Source organism: Apodemus sylvaticus, chromosome X (genome assembly GCF_947179515.1).
Source record: "Apodemus sylvaticus chromosome X, mApoSyl1.1, whole genome shotgun sequence".
Taxonomy (NCBI): domain Eukaryota; kingdom Metazoa; phylum Chordata; class Mammalia; order Rodentia; family Muridae; genus Apodemus; species Apodemus sylvaticus.
This window is the reverse complement of record NC_067495.1, coordinates 150,710,324-150,727,994: the sequence shown is the minus strand read 5'-3', so window position 1 is coordinate 150,727,994 and position 17,671 is coordinate 150,710,324. Positions and strand designations below refer to the sequence as shown.

The 17,671-nt window shown below is 40.2% G+C and overlaps 1 protein-coding gene across 1 annotated transcript; it reads left to right on the top strand.

Moving 5' to 3' along the window:
- Nucleotides 1-14,551: 14,551 nt before the first annotated feature.
- On the top strand, nt 14,552-15,499 carry LOC127674742 (olfactory receptor 13H1-like). The gene has a single exon (XM_052170374.1). The coding sequence runs from the start codon at nt 14,552-14,554 to the stop codon at nt 15,497-15,499; it is 948 nt and encodes a 315-aa protein (XP_052026334.1).
- Nucleotides 15,500-17,671: the final 2,172 nt, after the last annotated feature.

The window sequence follows — 17,671 nt, the reverse complement described above, 5'->3', positions numbered from 1 at the left end:
CTTTTATTCTCCTCTGTGGAACTATTATACTGGAAAGGAGAGTTTTCTAGCAATCGTTTTATCCATGAGAAATACTATAGCCATTTTTCACAGATGAGAATTTAGTCTGATCTTCTAAGTATATTCCTTTCTCTCATTCTACCAGCTTTTAAAATTCTATCCTTTCTTGGTATAGAATGAAAGACTGCTTGTATGAGAGTACTTTAATTCATCTGTTGAGTTGTAAAGATCAGCTGGCACACACAGCCTCTAAACATAAAGTTGTCTTCCCTAGACCTTGATGCAATGCTTCTAACAGAGATGCTATACATGTGGAAGAGTTGTCTGAGGTAGGAGCAGAAGCTGAACTGGATATATTAAGAAAGATTTAAATGGAGACTAGGCCTGGAAGGTTACTGCTTGGAAGTGATGTAAAGAATCCTGTAGGAAGTAAGGTGTAATGAGTTAAACTTAGATGCTTTTGAATTTTTACATTAGTTATATTGCTATCTCTTTATTACCATCTCCAAACCCCCAGGGTTTCAGCAGTCAATTGGTTATGAACAGGCTGCCAGAGAGGAAGGACACATAACTTGGAATAGCTGCTTTCTTTCCTGTGCCTTAGCTATTTGTAAACACCCCAACTTTGTGGCACCCTTTTCTGGATGTCTCCTCTAACCTCTTGGTTGAATCAGTCACGTCCTTATGTGATCACAGCCCTCCAGGCTCCCATAACCATGTTGTTCACCAATAAGTTCTAGAATTCTCTGATTATTGTTCTGTCTACATTGCCTGTCTATGGGTTCCAGAATGGCAAGAATGGTGTCCAATTCTGCTTCTCAACAATGGCTGGTACATATTAGGAGCATCAACAAATCATGTGAGCCTGTTCACCTTTTGAGTTTCTGAATAAATGTCAATTTCTCGTTTTTGCATGTTCCACAGTTGGCAACAGGTCTGGCCTTGAGAATATATGGGAAAGGGCTGAACTAAGTCACATAGTAGGAGCAGGAAGTATATAGGACAGAACTGGAACAGACTCAGGGGCAGTGAATGGTTAAATGAGCAATGTCTTGTCTGATATGTTTCCTGAAGTCCAGAGGAATTTACTTTCTCCTTGCCTTGATCCAAAACAGAAACAAAAAGCTTTGTTGTCAGTCTCTGATTTCTTCCTATGCCCCCTTCCATCACAGGAATGAGAAAAGGGGAATGTTTCCAAGGAGTCTAGGTATTCAGGAAATCAAAAGTCAATAAGAGGTAATAGAGAGATGGCTCCAAGATTAAGAGCACTTGTTCTTGCAGAGAACCCAGGTTTCATTCTCAGCATCCATATGCCAATTCATAGCCATCCATAATTCCAGTTCCATGGGATATAGCACTGTTTTCTGGCTTCAGTGGACACCAGGCATGTATATGGTACATGTATATGGTTCATGCAGATACAATACCCATACACATAAAACAAAATCAATAAATCTAATCTTAAAATTTTTAAACAGTAAGGAGTTTGTGAGAGTTGGATTGCTACTTAAAGAGTTCATTTGGGGGAATGTGACATTTCTGAGGCTCAAAGTACCATCAATGAAATAAGAAATCTGATTTTGATTACAGCTTTGTTTGACATAGATGGTAGTTATAATTGTAGTTTAACAGCCACTTATACTCCATATTGAGTAGTGTTTTGGTATGTATTTACCTAACAGGTGCATGAGACAGAGCAATATGCCAATGTTTCACTTCAAAATAGATTACTGCTGTTGTCTTCCCTGAGTGACCTGTCCCTATCACTGGCCCTGCTCCAGATATTACACCAAGCCCTTGCTTAAACTTCTGTATCCTAACGGAGCCCATCCTAGTACAAGCTTCCCTCTTCAGCCATCTCCTCTACCTATAGTCACAAAAGCCTTGAGAAAAGACTGTCAGGGGCCAAGGAGAACAACCTGTTTCCCCAACAGGAACCCAAAACATCTGGAACGTAACCCCTTTCTATGACTCAGCCCACTCTCTCACCTTCTGTATGCCCAACCTCCCTGATAGCCTCTTCATTAACCCTTAATAACTCTGTGAATAAGATTGAGCTTCTGAGTGTCTGGTTGTTTGTTTGTTTGTTTGTTTGTTTGTTGGATGCATACCCTTGGCCTCAGCTTTGCCACACTTGACACTTTTCTACTGTTTACTCTTATGTACAGAGATATGGGAATCTTACTTTCATTGGGCCCAAACCTTGAAAATAATAAAACCACAAAAATCCTGAAAATAGAAATCACATATGATCAAAACATTTGAAAATAAGAAGAGTCAGTTTATATTAAAATGTCTTCTCTTTTCTCCTTCTGTCCTACTCTCCAAGAAGGACCATTCTTAGTGAGATATATTCCATTCTGTTTTGGTTGTGCATACAAACACTCATTTTTCAGGTCATGGCAGCATGCATCTGTAACCTGAGTACTTGAGAAGCTTAGGCAGAATGATCAGGAGTTCAAAGCCAGCATGAGCTATATAAAGTGTTTTCTAGGCCAGACTGGGATGCTTGAGATTCTGTCTACACACACACACACACACACACACACACACATATCCATACATATGCTCAAATGTATATTTAAAATAGTAAATGACATCATAGTATACAAACTGACTGATAATATTGTAATAATATGACCATTAATGATATGTCTGAAAGGTTTTTAGTTAGTACATATTAGTTTTTTCATTTTTATAGTTATCGCATTGTTTATTTTGAGTGAATAGTAAATTAATGAACTATAATTTATTAAAACTGCATATCAGTAACACATAGTATAATGTGTAAACAAAAATGTAATAGCAATAAATTAAGATCTAATCAGTCTCATTACTTTGACATTGAAGTGGTTTCCTTTTTTTTTCCTTATTATATTTGATTCTACAAAGCACATTCCAGGGCACAAAGCACTTGTCAGACTGTGAAAGCTTCCAGGGTACCTTCCCTTAATATTTTCTCACATTCTTGATCACCTCTAGAGAAGAGGCCTCAGTTACCTGGGAGAGCCAGATCTGTGTTTGAAGAGGGGACCTGAGGAACAGCCTTGTTGGATATCATCCTGTTACCATCTGCTATTGTGAAACCTGAAAAGAACAAAGAGACCATGCTCAGAGAGCGCTGAAGGAAACAAATGACTCTGACCAGGAAGCACAGCTTCCCAGAGCCCAGACAGTAGCTTTCAAGGCTGCTAGTCAGGAACATAGAGAGCAGTCTTCAGAAGTATAGCTGCTATCATCTTAGGAAGAGCATGTCTTTATAATAGCTACCCTGGTTTGTAACTTGCTTTAAGTAGCAGTGAAGGTAGAACTCAGAAAGTCCTAGGAGAAGTCAGAAAGGAGGCTGTACTGGGATCCATTCACCAAGGGGACTGTTTTCCCCAGGTCACACAGCTGAGCCCAAGCTCAAACCTCAATGGCTATTGTTTCATTTGCAAAACTCAGATATAGTATAGCTGTTGGCAATGTTGTTGGTAAGTCAGATCTGCTGAAACTGCAGGCACTGTTATGCAATGATCATAGTATGAACAAGACTGATTTGAAAAGAAGTCAAAACCCATGAAATTTGCTTAGGCCAAAAGTGGACAATGAAGCCTGAGCTTGATCACCTCCCATTGATGCCAGATAAGGCTCCTTCAGCTCCTTCAGTCCTTCCCCTAACTCCTCTATCAGGTCCCTATGCTTAGTCTGATGGTCATCTGCAAGCATCCGCATTTATATTAGTCAGGATCTGGCAGAGCCTCTCGGGAGACAGGTGTATGGGACTCCTGTCAGCAAGCACTTCTTGGCATCTAAAATAGTGTCTGGGTTTGGTGTCTGCATGTGGCATGGATCCCCAGGTGGGGCAGTCTCTGCATGGCCTTTGCTTCAGTCTCTGTTCCACTCTTTGTTCCCGTATTTCCTTTAGACAGGAGCAATTCTGGGTTAAAATATTGGAGATGGATGGGTGGCCCCATTCCTCAATCAGGGGGTAATGCCTAACTCCTGGATATGGTCTGTATAGGTTTCCCCTCCCCTTTGTGGGGTGTTTCAGCTAATGTAATTCCTGGGGTCCTAGGAGGCTCTTGCTTTCCCAGCATCTGTAACTTTCTGGTTGCTACTCCCAGGTCCCCATCCCCCATTGCTAAACACCTCTGTTCAATTTCCTGACCCTCTGTATATCTCCTCCAACTTCTCCTATACCAGATTCTGCCCCTCTTTGTCTCTTTCCCCTCCTATCTTCCTCCAAAATCCTTCCCACCTTCTACTTCCCTTGATTATATTGCTTCCCCTTCTAAGTAGGACTAAAACATCCACTCTTTGGTTTCTGTTGAGCTTCATGTGGTCCTTGACTTGTATCGTGGATATTCCAAGCTCGTTGCTTAATATCCTCTTATCAGTGAGTACATACCATGTGTGTTCTTTTGTGACTGAGTTACCTCACTCAGGGTGATATTTTCTAGTTCCATCCATTTGCCTACAAATTTTGTGAAGTCATTGCTTTTAATAGCTGAGTAGTATTCCATTGTGTAAATATACCACATTTTCTGTATCCATTCCTCTGTTGAGGGATGTCTGGGTTGTTTCCAGCTTCTGGCTATTATAAATAAGGCTGCTATGACCATAGTGGAACATGTGTCCTAATTACATGTTGGAGCATTTATGGGTATATACCCAGGAGTTACCTGTATAGCTGGGTCCTCAGGTACAACTATGTCCAATTTTCCGAGGAACCACAAGGCTGATTTCCAGAGTTGGACCAGGTTGCAATCCCACCAACAATGCAAGAGTGTTCCTCTTTCTTCACATCCTTGCCAGCATCTGCTGTCACATGAGTTTTTGATCTTAGCCATTCTGACTGGTACGAGGTGGAATCTCAGGGTTCTTTTGATTTGCATTTCCCTGGTGACAAAAGATGTTGAACATTTCTTTACGTGCTTGTCACCATTTGAGTTTCTTCAATTGGGAAGTCTCTATTTAGCTCTGTTCTACATTTTTGATAGGGTTATTTGGTTCTCTGGAGTCTAACTTCTTGAGTTCTTTGTATATATTGGATATTAGCCCTCTATTGGATATAGGATTGGTAAATCCTATCTTTTCCCAATCTGTTGGTTGCCGTTTTGTCCTATTGACAGTGTTCTTTGCCTTACAGAAGCTTTGCAGTTTTATGAGGTCCTGTTTGTTGATTCTTGTTCTTAGAGCATAGGCCATTGGTGTTCTGTTCAGGAAATTTTCCTCTGTGCCCATGTGTTCAAGGCTCTTCCCCACTTTCTCCTCTACAAGTTTCAGTGGATCTGGTATTATGTGGAGGTCCTTGATCCACTTGGACTTAAGCTTTGTACAGGGAGATAAGAATGGGTTGATTTGCATTTTTCTAAATGCTGACTGCCAGTTGAACCAGCACCATTTGCTAAAAATGCTGTCTTTTTTCCACTGGGTGGTTTTAGCTCCTTTGTCAAAGATCAACTGATCATAGGTGTGTGGGTTCATTTCTGGGTCTTCAATTCTATTCCACTGATCTTCCTGCCTGCCTCCATACCAGTACCATACAGATTTTATCACTATTGCTCTGTAGTAGAGCTTGAGGTCAGGGATGGTGATTATCCCAGGAGATCTTTTGTTGTGGAGAATAGTTTTCACTATCCTGGGTTTTCTGCTATTCCAGATGAATTTGAAAATTTCTCTTTCTAACTCTATGATGAATTTAGTTGGAATTTTGATGGGGATTACATTGAATCTGTAGATTGCTTCTGGCAAGAAGCAATTGTTACTATATTAGTATTGTTATATTGTTACTATATTAATCCTGCCAATCCACAAGCATGGGAGATTGGCATCTTTCCATCTTCTTCAATTTCTTTCTTCAGAGACTTTGAAGTTCTTGTCCTACAGATCTTTCACTTGTTTGGTTAGAGTCACACCAAAGTATTTTATATTATTTGTGACTATTGTGAAGGGTGTCATTTCTTTAATTTCTTTCTTAGCCTGTTTATCATTTATATAAAGGAAGGCTTCTGCTTGTTTGAGTTAATTTTATATCCAGCCACATCGCAGAGGTTGTTTATCAGGTTTAAGGAGTTTTCTGGTGGAATTTTTGGGGACACTTAACTCTATTATCATATCATCTGCAAATAGTAATATATTGATTTCTTCCTTTCCATTTTCTATCCCCTTGACCTCCTTTTGTTGTCCAATGGCTCTAGCTAGACCTTAACTATTATATTGAATAGACAGGGAGAGAGGGTGCAACCTTGTCTAGTCCCTGATGTTAGTGGGTGTGCTTCAAGTTTCTCTCCATTTATTTGATGTTGGCCCACTGGTTTGCAATATATTGTTTTTACTATGTTTAGGTATGGGCCTTGAATTCCTGATCTTTCTAAGACTTTTAACATGAAGAGATGTTGAATTTTGTAAAATGATTTTTCAGCACCTAATGAGATGATCATATGGTTTCTTTCTTTGAGGTTTTATTTTTATTTTTTTATTTTCTATATTCTTTGTTTACATTCCAAATGATTTCCCCTTTCCTGGTTCCATCCTCCCCATAAGTCCCATAAGCCCTCTTCCCTCTGCCCTTTCCCTGATCAAACCCTTCCCACTTCTCTGTCCTGGTAATCCCTTACATTGCTGCATCAAGCCTTCCCAGGACAAGGGCCCTCTCCTTCCTTCTTCTTGGGAATCATTTGATATGTTAATTGTGTCTTGGGTATTCAGAGCTTCTGGGTTAATATCCACTTATCAGTGACTGCATTCCATGTGTGTGCTTTTGTGATTGGGTTGCCTCACTTAGGATGATATTTTCCAGTTCCAACCATTTGCTAAGAATTTCATGAATTCATTGTTTTTAATAGCTGAGTAGTACTCCATTGTGTAAATATACCACATTTTCTGTATCCATTCCTCCATTGAAGGACATCTGGGTTCTTTCCAGCTTTTTGGCAGTTATAAATAAGGCTACTATGAACACAGTGGAGCATGTGTCCTTATTGCATGCCAGGGAATCCTCTGGTTATATGCCCAGGAGTCCTCCGGAAGTGTGGTGCCCAGTTTTCTGAGGAACCGCCAGACTGATTTCCAGAGTGGTTGTACCAGCTTGCAATCCCACCAGCAGTGGAGAAGTGTTCCTCTTTCTCCACATCCTCTCCAACACCTTTTGTCTCCTGAGTTTTTAAACTTAGCCATTCTGACTGGTGTGAGGTGAAATCTCAGGGTTGTTTTGATTTGCATTTCCCTGATGACTAATGATGTTGAACATTTCTTAAGGTGCTTCTCAGCCATTCAAAATTCTTCAGGTGAAAATTCTTTGTTTAGCTCTGTACCCCAATTTTTTAATAGGGTTATTTGGCTCTCTGGAGTCTAACTTCTTGAGTTCTTTATATATATTGGATATTAGCCCTCTATCTGATGTAGGATTGGTGAAGATCTTTTCCCAATTAGTTGGTTGCCGATTTGTCCTCTTGATGGTGTCCTTTGCCTTACAGAAACTTTGTAATTTTATGAGGTCCCATTTGTCAATTCTTGATCTTAGATCATACGCTACTGGTGTTCTGTTCAGAAACTTTCTCCCTGTACCGATGTCCTCAAGGGTCTTCCCCCAGTTTCTTTTCTATTAGCTTCAGAGTGTCTGGCTTTATGTGGAGGTCCTTGATCCATTTGGATTTGAGCTTAGTACAAGGAGACAAGGATGGATCAATTCCCATTCTTCTGCATGCTGACCTCCAGTTGAACCAGCACCATTTGTTGAAAAGGCTATCTTTTTTTCCATTGGATGTTTTCAGCCTCTTTGTCGAGGATCAAGTGGCCATAGGTGTGTGGGTTCATTTCTGGATCTTCAATCCTGTTCCATTGATCCTCCTGCCTGTCACTGTACCAATACCATGCAGTTTTTAACACTATTGCTCTGTAGTATTGCTTGAGGTCAGGGATACTGATTCCCCCAGACTTTCTTTTGTTGCTGAGAATAGTTTTAGCTATTTGCATCTATGTCCCCTGATTTCTTCCCAAGGCTTCCTATCTCCAAAGCTGTCTCCCTTTGAGTTTTCTTAGTTGTTTCTACTTCTGATTTTAGATCCTGGATGGTTTTGCTTAGCTCCTTCACTTGCTTGTTTGTGCTTTCCTGTAATTTTTTAAGGGATTTTTGTGTTTCCTCTTTCATGACCTCAGCCTGTTGACCAAAGTTTTCCTGTATTTCTTTAAGTGTTTTTTGTGTTTCCTCATTATTGGCTTTTGTATTCTCCTGTAGTTCTTTCAATGGTTTTTTTTGTGTTTCCCTTGCAAGGGCTTCTAACTTTTGATCCATTTTCTCCTGAATTTCTTTAAGTATGTCCTTCACGTGTTCCTGTACCAGCATCATTACCAGTGATTTTAAATCCAAATCTTGTTTTACTGGTGTGATGGGGTATCCAGGACATGCTGGTAAAGGAGAATTGGGTTCAGGTGTTGCCATATTGCCTTGATTTCTGTTAGTGACGTTCCTGTGTTTGCCTTTTGCCATCTAGTTCTCACTGGTGTTAGTTGGTCTTGTCAATGCTGGACTTATCAGTGCAAGCTGCCCCTTCCCAGGTGGCCTCTGGTGCACAGCTTACCTCCTGCACTGCCTGGAGACAGGGTGCTGTTGCCCAGGCTGTTCAGATCCCTAAGCAGACACCTGAAGGCTCCCGCTGGGGCCTGCTGGATTCACCGGAGCACACCGACTCCTCCCTGCTGGCTGCCCGGAAGCCCCTCTTGCATCTTGCAGGACCTGGAGATGTGGTGTTGCTGCCCAGGCTGATCTGGATCCAGAAGTGGAGAGATCTGAGGGCTCCGGCCAGAGGCCTCAGGACTGGAACCTAAGCTCCATGTCACAGGAGCAAGCTGTGCTGTGAGCTCCCAGACTGCCTCTGGGTGCACACCAGGTCTCCTGCCCTTCCTGGAGACCGAGTGCTGTGGCCCAGGCTGTTCAGATCCCAAAGCAGGCACCTGAAGGCTCCTGCTGGGGCCTGCTGGATTCACCGGAGCACACCGACTTCTCCCCGCTGGCCGCCTGGAAGCCCCTCTTGCCTCTTGCAGGACCTGGAGATGTGGTGTTGCCGCCCAGGCTGATCTGGATCCGGAAGCGGAGAGATCTTACCATGCAGTTTTTAACCCTATTATTCCGTAGTACTGCTTGAGGTCTGGGATACTGATTCCCCCAGAAGTTCTTTTACTGTTGAGAATAGTTTTAGTTATCCTGGGTTTTTTGTTATTCCAGATGAATTTGAGAATTGCTCTTTCTAACTCTATAAAGAACTGAGTTGGGATTTTGATGGGGATTGCATTGAATCTGTATATTGCTTTTGGCAAGATGGCCATTTTACTATATTAATCGTGCCAATCCATGAGGCCAATCCAATTCTAAGGTCTTCAATTTCCTTCTTCAGGGACCTGAAGTTCTTGTCTTACAGATCTTTCACTTGTTTTGGTTATAGTCACAACAAAATACTTTATATTGTTTGTGGCTATTGTGAAGGGTGTCATTTCCCTAATATCTTTCTCAGCCTGCTTATCCTTTGAGTATAGGAAGGCTACTGATTTGCTTGAGTTGATTTGTTTTTCTGTTTGACAGATCAGACCTCTATATTTGGTTTAATTAGGTAGTCCAAACTCAAGATCTCTCACAATCACCCAATCAAGGTGTCAACCCAGACCGTAGTCACCTAAATACACAGGAAACAACATCAGGGAGACCCACACACAAGACCTAGAAACTTGGGTTTCAAGTTCTAATCATGAATACTATGATTCTTTTTTTTAATTTTTTATTTACATTTCAAATGATTTCCCCTTTTCTAGACTCCCACTCCCCAAAAGTCCCATCAGCCCCTTTCCCTCCCTCTTTCCCACCCAACCCTTCCCACTTCCCTGTTCTGGTTTTGCCCTATACTGCTTCACCGAGTCTTTCCAGAACAAGGGGCCATTGAGTTGATTTTATTACCAGGCACTTTGCTGAAGTTGTTTATCAGCTGTAGGAGTTCTCTGGTGGAGTTTCTGGGTTACTTAAGTATACTATCATATCATCTGCGAATAGTGATAGTTTGACTTCTTCCTTTCCAATTTGTATCCCTTTGACCTCCTTATGTTGTCTAATTGCTCTTGCTAGAACTTCAAGTACAATATTGAAAAGACATGGAGACAGGGGGCAGCCTTGTCTAGTCTCTGATTTTAGTGGGATTGCTTCAAGTTTCTCTTCTCTCCATCTAGTTGGTTGTTGGTTACTGGTTTGCTGTATATTGCTTTTACTATGTTTGGGTGTGGGCCTTTTTTTTTTTTTTTTGGTAGTGGATTACATTTACGGATTTCTGTATATTGAACCATCCCTGCATCCCTGGGATAAAGCCTACTTGATCATGATGGATGACAGTTTTGATGTGCTCTTGCATTCTGTTTGTGAAAACTTTATTGAATATTTTTGCATTGCTATTCATAAGGGAAATCTGTTTGAAGTCCTCTTCCTTTTTTGGATCTTTGTGTGCTTTTGGTATCAGCATAACTGTGGCTTCATACAATGAATTGTCCATCTTTTGTATCCTATTGGTGAAACTTGCCTCTGCCATTCCTGTTTGCACACCTAAATTTTCATTTCCAGAATTCCCCTTGCTTGTGTTTTCTTTATTAATTCTATTTCTGTTTTCATGTCTTGACATGTTTTATCTTTTTGGGTTTTGCTTTGAGGGATTTATTCATATCCCCTAATCACTTGTTTGTAGTTTCCATGATTTCAAAAAATTCATTCATTAATTTATTTACTTTCCATTCCAAGAGCAGCTTCCTCTCCCTCCTCTCCTCCAATTCCCTCAGTCGTCCCTCCTTCCTCTCTCTCCCTCCCTTTCTTTGCAGAGAAGGGGAGGTCTCCTATGGATATCAACCCACCTTGGCATATCAAGTTTCAATAGGACTAGAAAAATCTTCTATTGATCTTCGACAAGGCAGTCCAGTTATGGGAAATTGAACAAAAGTCGGGCAACAAAGTAATAGACATACTCTTTTCCAGTTGTTATGGTACCCGCATGAGGACCAAGCTGCACATCTGCTACAAATGTGTAGGGGTCTTAGATCTAGCCCCTGCATGCCCTTTGGTTGGTGGTTCAGTCTCTGTGAGACCTCATGAGCCCAGGTTAGTTGGTTCTGCAGGTTTTCTTGTAGTGGCCTTAACATCTGTGAATCCTTCAATTCTTCCCCTCTTCCACAAGATTCCCCCCACTCTACCTAATGTTTGGCTGTGGGTCCATGCATCAGTTTCCATCAGCTACTAGATGAAGCCTTTCGGAGGATAGTGATGCTAGGCTACTATCTGCAAGTATAGCAGAATATCATTAATAGTATGAGATGAATCTCAATTTGGACCAGTCATTTGTTGTCCATTCCCTCAATTTCTGCTCCCTCTTTACCCCTGCACATCTTGTAGGCAGGACAGATTTTTGGTCAAAAGTTTTGTGGTTGGGTTGTTGTCCCCATCCCTCCTGGTTTGGAAGTCTTGCCTGGTTTTAGAAGGTGGCCATTTCAGGTTTTCCTCATTTCTCTAGGAGATGTATTCGTTTCCTCTTTAAGGATGTCTATCAACTTCATAAAGTTGGTTTTAAGGTCATTTTCTCGTGCTTCAGCTATTTGGGGATATTCAGGGTTTGCTGTAGTAGGATAGCTGGACTTAAGTGGAGACATTTTGTCCTGGATGTTGTTGATTGTGTTCTTACACTGGCATCTAGTTATCTGGGTCTGAGATTATTAAAGGCTTAGGTGCTGATTTCTGGGTATATCTTTGTTAGATGGGTTACTACTGCTGCAATGAAACATTGTGATCAAAAAGCAAGTTGGAGAGGAAAGAGTTTATTTTGCTTACAATTTCATATGACTACTCATCATCAAAGGAAGTCAGGACAGGAATTCAAACAGGGCAGAAACATGAAGGCAAGAGCTGATGCAGAGAGCCCATGTAGGAGTGCTGTTTATTAGCTTGTTCCCCATTGCTTGCTCAGCCTGCTTTGTCACAGAACCCAGGACCATCAGCCCTAGGATGGCCCATCCACATGAATCACTAATTAAGAAAATGCCTTACAGCCTAGATCTTGTGGAGGCAATTCCTTAAGGTTCTCTCCTTTTAGATATCTTTAGTTTGTGAGTCAAGCTGACATAAATCTAGGCAGCACAGATTCCAAATGCAGAAATCCCATGACCTAGGCTTTGAGGTTGCTGTATGACCTTGTAGTTCTTTGGCTGAAGAGTCCATCTCTTTACTCAACTAGGGAGCATATTTACTACCATATATTCACAAAGATTCTACTCATAATTCAGTATTATAGTTGACATACACTTGTAATTGCTTCTCCTAAGGCTCTTTTGCCAAGATTCTTGTCACCTAAATCTTGCTTCGCCTAATAAGGACAAAAGCATTAACCGCTTGACCAGCTCCCTCCTCCTTAGCCCAATTGCATGTTGCAAAGTCATGATTTTGTTGCAATAACACACTTTGAGTCCTAAGACTGGGAAGTCTTTCTTTTTAAAGTAAGTCTAGCTAGATATTTGCCAGATGTTGTTGATCAATTTTTCCAAGACAACTGAACTTTCATAGTATCTAATCTGTTTCCACTGTAGCCCTGGCTTGTAGGCAAACGAGACTTACAGGTAGGAAGGATATAGGGTAACTTGAATTCAGACAATTTAATTTCCATTATTTCCATAGCCCAGGCCTCTGAAGGTTTTAGCAAGACTATGTTTAGAGAGAAATGTCTCTTGCGTCTGTCCCAGGTGAACCTCAGGATCTTGGGACCAACTCATTGGGAAATGTTAATAGTTATGGAAAGAGTAAAGTTTAGCCTATGCCTCATGGGAAAGAAATCCTTAAGTGTATCTCCATGTTCATTTTCTACTATACTACCTTCATAAACAAACAGTTATCTTCCAGGAAAACTGCAAGTCCGTATTTCAGGTACGTGAAGACTTTACAACTGTCTAAAACATTGTTGAGTTTGGGAAAGCATATTGTGATTTTACAAGGAAAAGGCTCCGTGTGATATTGGAAATGACAACAAGAAATGACCATCTTCCAAAATGACTGATGTGTTCTGGGTTGAAGACTATGGCAGCAGCATATTCATCAGGATCCCACTATGTCACATTTCTGCCAGTGATCATTGACAGATTGGATGGTCTTAGTGCTGTTTAAAATCAGCTGTACCCAGTGTTTTCTGAAGAATATTAATCCAGGGGTAGTCTTAAATTATAAGTACTTGCAGTAATCAAGAAATTATATCTTTTCAATTAAATTTAAATGCAAATAACAACTTTCAAGGCCTATGTGAGAACAGGTTCCCGAAGTTCTTCAGAAGGGAGATAAATAAAGATATTTGAAATCTACTGTTCTAGAGGCAGAAGTTTTGGCAGATCTTTGAGGATTTAGCCCATACTAGTCTCAGTCCTCTCAATTGTCAGTTCTATGATATAGAGCACTGCAAGCGGATATGACAATTACTTTCCCGTGTTATAGGAAAGTCACCTTCTCTTCTCTACATGCACTGTGCACCCCTGTTTTGTTCAGATCATTTTCTAAGACCCGGACCCCTTTTCCAGGATCTATCACTACTCAGAGTATCCAAGTCACTAGGTGGGAAGCCATCAGAGAAATGTGAGCAGTCATATGAGAGAGATTTGACTCATCAGTCATGAGGTGGAACCATGTGTACCCCTTGGTTGATGGCTTAGTCCCTGGGAACCCTGGGGTGGGGAGGACCCCTTTTCTTGACAAAACTGTTCAAAGACTTTGGGGCATAGATAAAGTGAGGGGCAGGCTCATTTCTTTAGAACTGAAGTGAGTAATACTTTTCTTACTCATTCTTATTTTGAAACCCCCAAATTATTATGTATATGAAAACCTGTTTATATCTGTTTATTCTGTAATTGTTGTTTCAGGATAAAGCTGGAAATGGTTAAAATCTCAAATCTCATCATTTTGATGCAATGAAGATTAGCCTATATTTTGTCAGGCTGAAAGACTATTTGGAACAAAACCCAAAATGTGGTTTTCCCAGTCTATCAGAACCATCCACTTTCTCACATATAGGCATCTTGAAGGGAGCAGAGACATTCAGCATGACAGGCCTTCAATTGGTCCTTCCTGTCAATAGCCTTACTTACCAATCTTCCGTTTTTCTTTTATCTTTTCTCTATCCTGTACTGCCATAGCATCTTTTTTTTTTTTTTTTTTTTTTTTTGGTGCCTGGGTGATTGAATCACTGGTTTCCATTTGTGTTTAGGCTTCATTTAGCTTGAATTGTAAGCTCATGGGAAGCTTGTTGTACAGAAGGCTCAATGGAACATCTGATATTTCTTCCTTAAATACTTGTCTTCACAGAAGTCTGAGAATCTTGATAATTTTTACTAGGGGATTGTCTTTATTTTTCTATCAAGGATTGGGGTGTGTGAATGAAACTTCTGTCAGTTTAGTGGCTTAAAAACTTTAGAGATTAATTTGTGTCAAAGGCTGCTTGCTTTAACCGACATTGTAATAGTACATTGACAAAGATGTGATTCCTCTGTTTTCTGTCCCCTCCTGTAGCTGTGGATGAAGAAAATGAATTACCAGGAAATTGGAAACCATACCAAAGTGACTGAATTCATTCTTGTGGGACTGTCTAGGCATCCCACATCTCAGAGTGTTGTCTTCTGGACACTGATGTTTCTCTATATAGTTACTTTGGCAGGAAACAGTTTGATTATTTTCCTAGTAGGAGGTAACTCTCAACTGCACACACCAATGTATTTCTTTCTTGGTAACTTGTCTTTACTGGATCTTCTATTTTCTACCAGTGTAGTACCCCTGATCATGGTGAATTCATTGTATAACTTCTCCACTATCTCCTACAGCTCCTGTTTTACCCAGCTTGCTTTCAGGGCTTTCTTAGCACTAGCCGAATGTTTTCTGCTTGCCATTATGGCTTATGACAGGCTTGTAGCTATTTCAAATCCACTCAGGTATAATGTGGTTATGTCTTCTCGGGTATGTATTGTCATGGCTTTGCTTGCCTGGATGGCAGCCTTCCTTCTCACTGTTCTGCCCATTCTACTCTTTCCAATCAGTTTCTGTGGGCATAATGTAGTCAATCATTTCTCCTGTGAGGTTCAAGCCATCTTCAAATTGCTCTGTTCTAATACCATTTCTTTACAGATTATGATGATCGCTTGTGCTATCATTTCAATGCCAGTACCTTTAATTTTCATTCTTATCTCTTACCTTTGTATCCTCAAGGCTGTTTTAAGAATCCATTCAACTAAGGCCAGGCTTAAAGCCTTTTCTACATGTGCCTCTCACTTGATTGTGGTTGCTATCTACTTTGGGACACTAATATATATTTATGTGAGACCACAGAGCAAAATATCCCACAATGGGGACAAGATTGTCTCAATGTTTTATGCAGCAGTGACCCCAATGCTAAATCCTCTCATCTATACCCTAAGAAATAAGGATGTGAAAGCTGTTCTCAGGAGGGTAAATTGTGGGGTCAAATTGTAATGCCTCAAGCACACAACAGCATACTGGACGGTGGTTTTAGTTTTCCTGGTAACTTCACATCTCTGATTGTCACTTTAGAAATGGGAAAGGACTTGCAAAGCTTTTGAATAATTGAAGTCACACAAGAACAATAATTTTATGGCAGAAGTATAAAACTGCTTCATGCCGCATGCATCTTAAGTAAAATTAAAATGCAAGGTCCACACAAGGACCAAAGTTTGCAAGTTCATGACAGAAAATTATTGATGGTCTTTACAGATAAACCTCATGCAATTAAGATAGATAATAAATATTCCAGTTGGAAAATGGCCAAAGGGTACAAACACCCAAGTCTGTAAAGAACAAACATTTATAGTTAAGAAACAATAGATGGTACTTTAACTTATATTAACAAAAATGAAAACATTTAGTATTGATGAGGGTTTAAGGAAATATCATTCAAGGTAGAATACAACCTTGAAAAGCCTTTAGGGGGCACAATTTAAATAACAATGAAAACCAAACTTTTATATGACCCATTTGTTTGGAACATGGTCCCCAGAGGACAAATGTCTTCTGAATCGGCTGCTTAGAGACCAGATTGGTATATTTGAAATCCTGGTAGTTCTAAAAATGTATAACCTAGAACAAGCTGTCATTTACCATGCCTCTGGATCCTGCTCAATCTAGAAGAACCTTGGGACAAAGAGTGTTTCTCACAAAAGTTAATTCTAGCACCTCTGCTGTTTTAGTAAGGAACATGCAGAGAGCAGATTTAGACTAAATGAGTTTCTCTCATCCCTTATAATGGAGGATACCATGAAACTTTTTCATGGCTGTGAACTTTAATCATCAATTCCAGGAAAATAGCAGGAAAACTATGAGTTATCTTATATCATCATGCCACCTAGATGAGTCTATAGCACAGAAATGCTTGTCCATGTACATGCAAAATGTTTGTTAAAGCACTCTTTAGACTTGCAAAAATTTTGAATGAATGTCCTAAGTGCCCTTTAGAGCAATGTCTAAATAAACTACAGTATGCCTATTTTATAGAACATCACATATCTAGAATGTCCATAACACCATGAGTTTCTTATTCTGGGAAAAGAAGATAATCCAGATATATATTCCTTTGTAATTATGGCAAAAGTGTAAGTGAGATAGTTGTGATGCCTCTTAGGGCTGGGAATGAAATTACCATGTTGTGAATATGCCCATATTGCATTATGTTGTGGAAGTTCTATGATTAAGTTAATATCAGTGAGATAAGAAAGTGTATATCTTGTCAATAGAGGGAAAATTGTGAACATCATAGGGCCGAGGACATAGATTAAGAGTTAAGAAAAATGCTGTACTGCACCACAGGCTAGTTTGTAAACATTTTCACGAATATATCATGCAATATACTCATATTGAGATCCCAGAATTAAACTTCTTATGATGTGAACCTCTGTTTGCTTATTCAACCTCTCAGAATCTATCTAAGAAAGGCTATGGCAAGCAAATGAGTTTTCTGGAAATGGCCCACCATTTTGCATGGCTGTGATAGGGCTCTCTGAGATGCAGGGTCCTCAGAGACTTCATTCCAGAATTACTTCTCACTGCTGGTATGCCTTTCCTGACACTATTACATAGCTTACTGATTTTCTGGGTATTTACCTACTCTGTTGTGCAGATCTCCTGCAAAATCAATATGAAGATGTACTTTCAGGTAGTAATGCTGTGTAAACAATTGGTGATTTCATAATTCCTGATCCTGAACTCCTAAACTGATACAAGTAATCTCAAGTCCCATATAGAATAAAGGTTGCAAATAGAGCTCTGCAAACCTTCCTGTGCCATGGGTTAATTGAACTCAGAAAAGAAAGCAGCCTTGGAGCAAATTTGTGATCAAGAAAAGCATTCCTTCTAGGTTAGGAATGAGGCCACTATCTGGTAACTAAAAGCCATAAACTGGGAATGGACAGTTTATTGTAGGTGCAAGGAAATAAATGATAGACTAGTTTATCTATGCAAGATTTCAAAATAATAAGACACAAGGCAGATGATCTTTCTCTTGACAAATCTCTGCTAAATTATTATGTGAAAATTATTCCTTTAAACCTATTAATGGGAGAGACTCGCCTCCATCTTGGTTCTCGGGCGCCAGAGAAATCAGACAGCCTGAGGTACTCAAACATAACCCGAGAC

Coding starts and splice junctions, on each gene's coding strand:
- LOC127674742 (XM_052170374.1), top strand. CDS start 14,552: ATGAAGAAAATGAATTACCAGGAAATTGGAAACCATACCAAAGTGACT.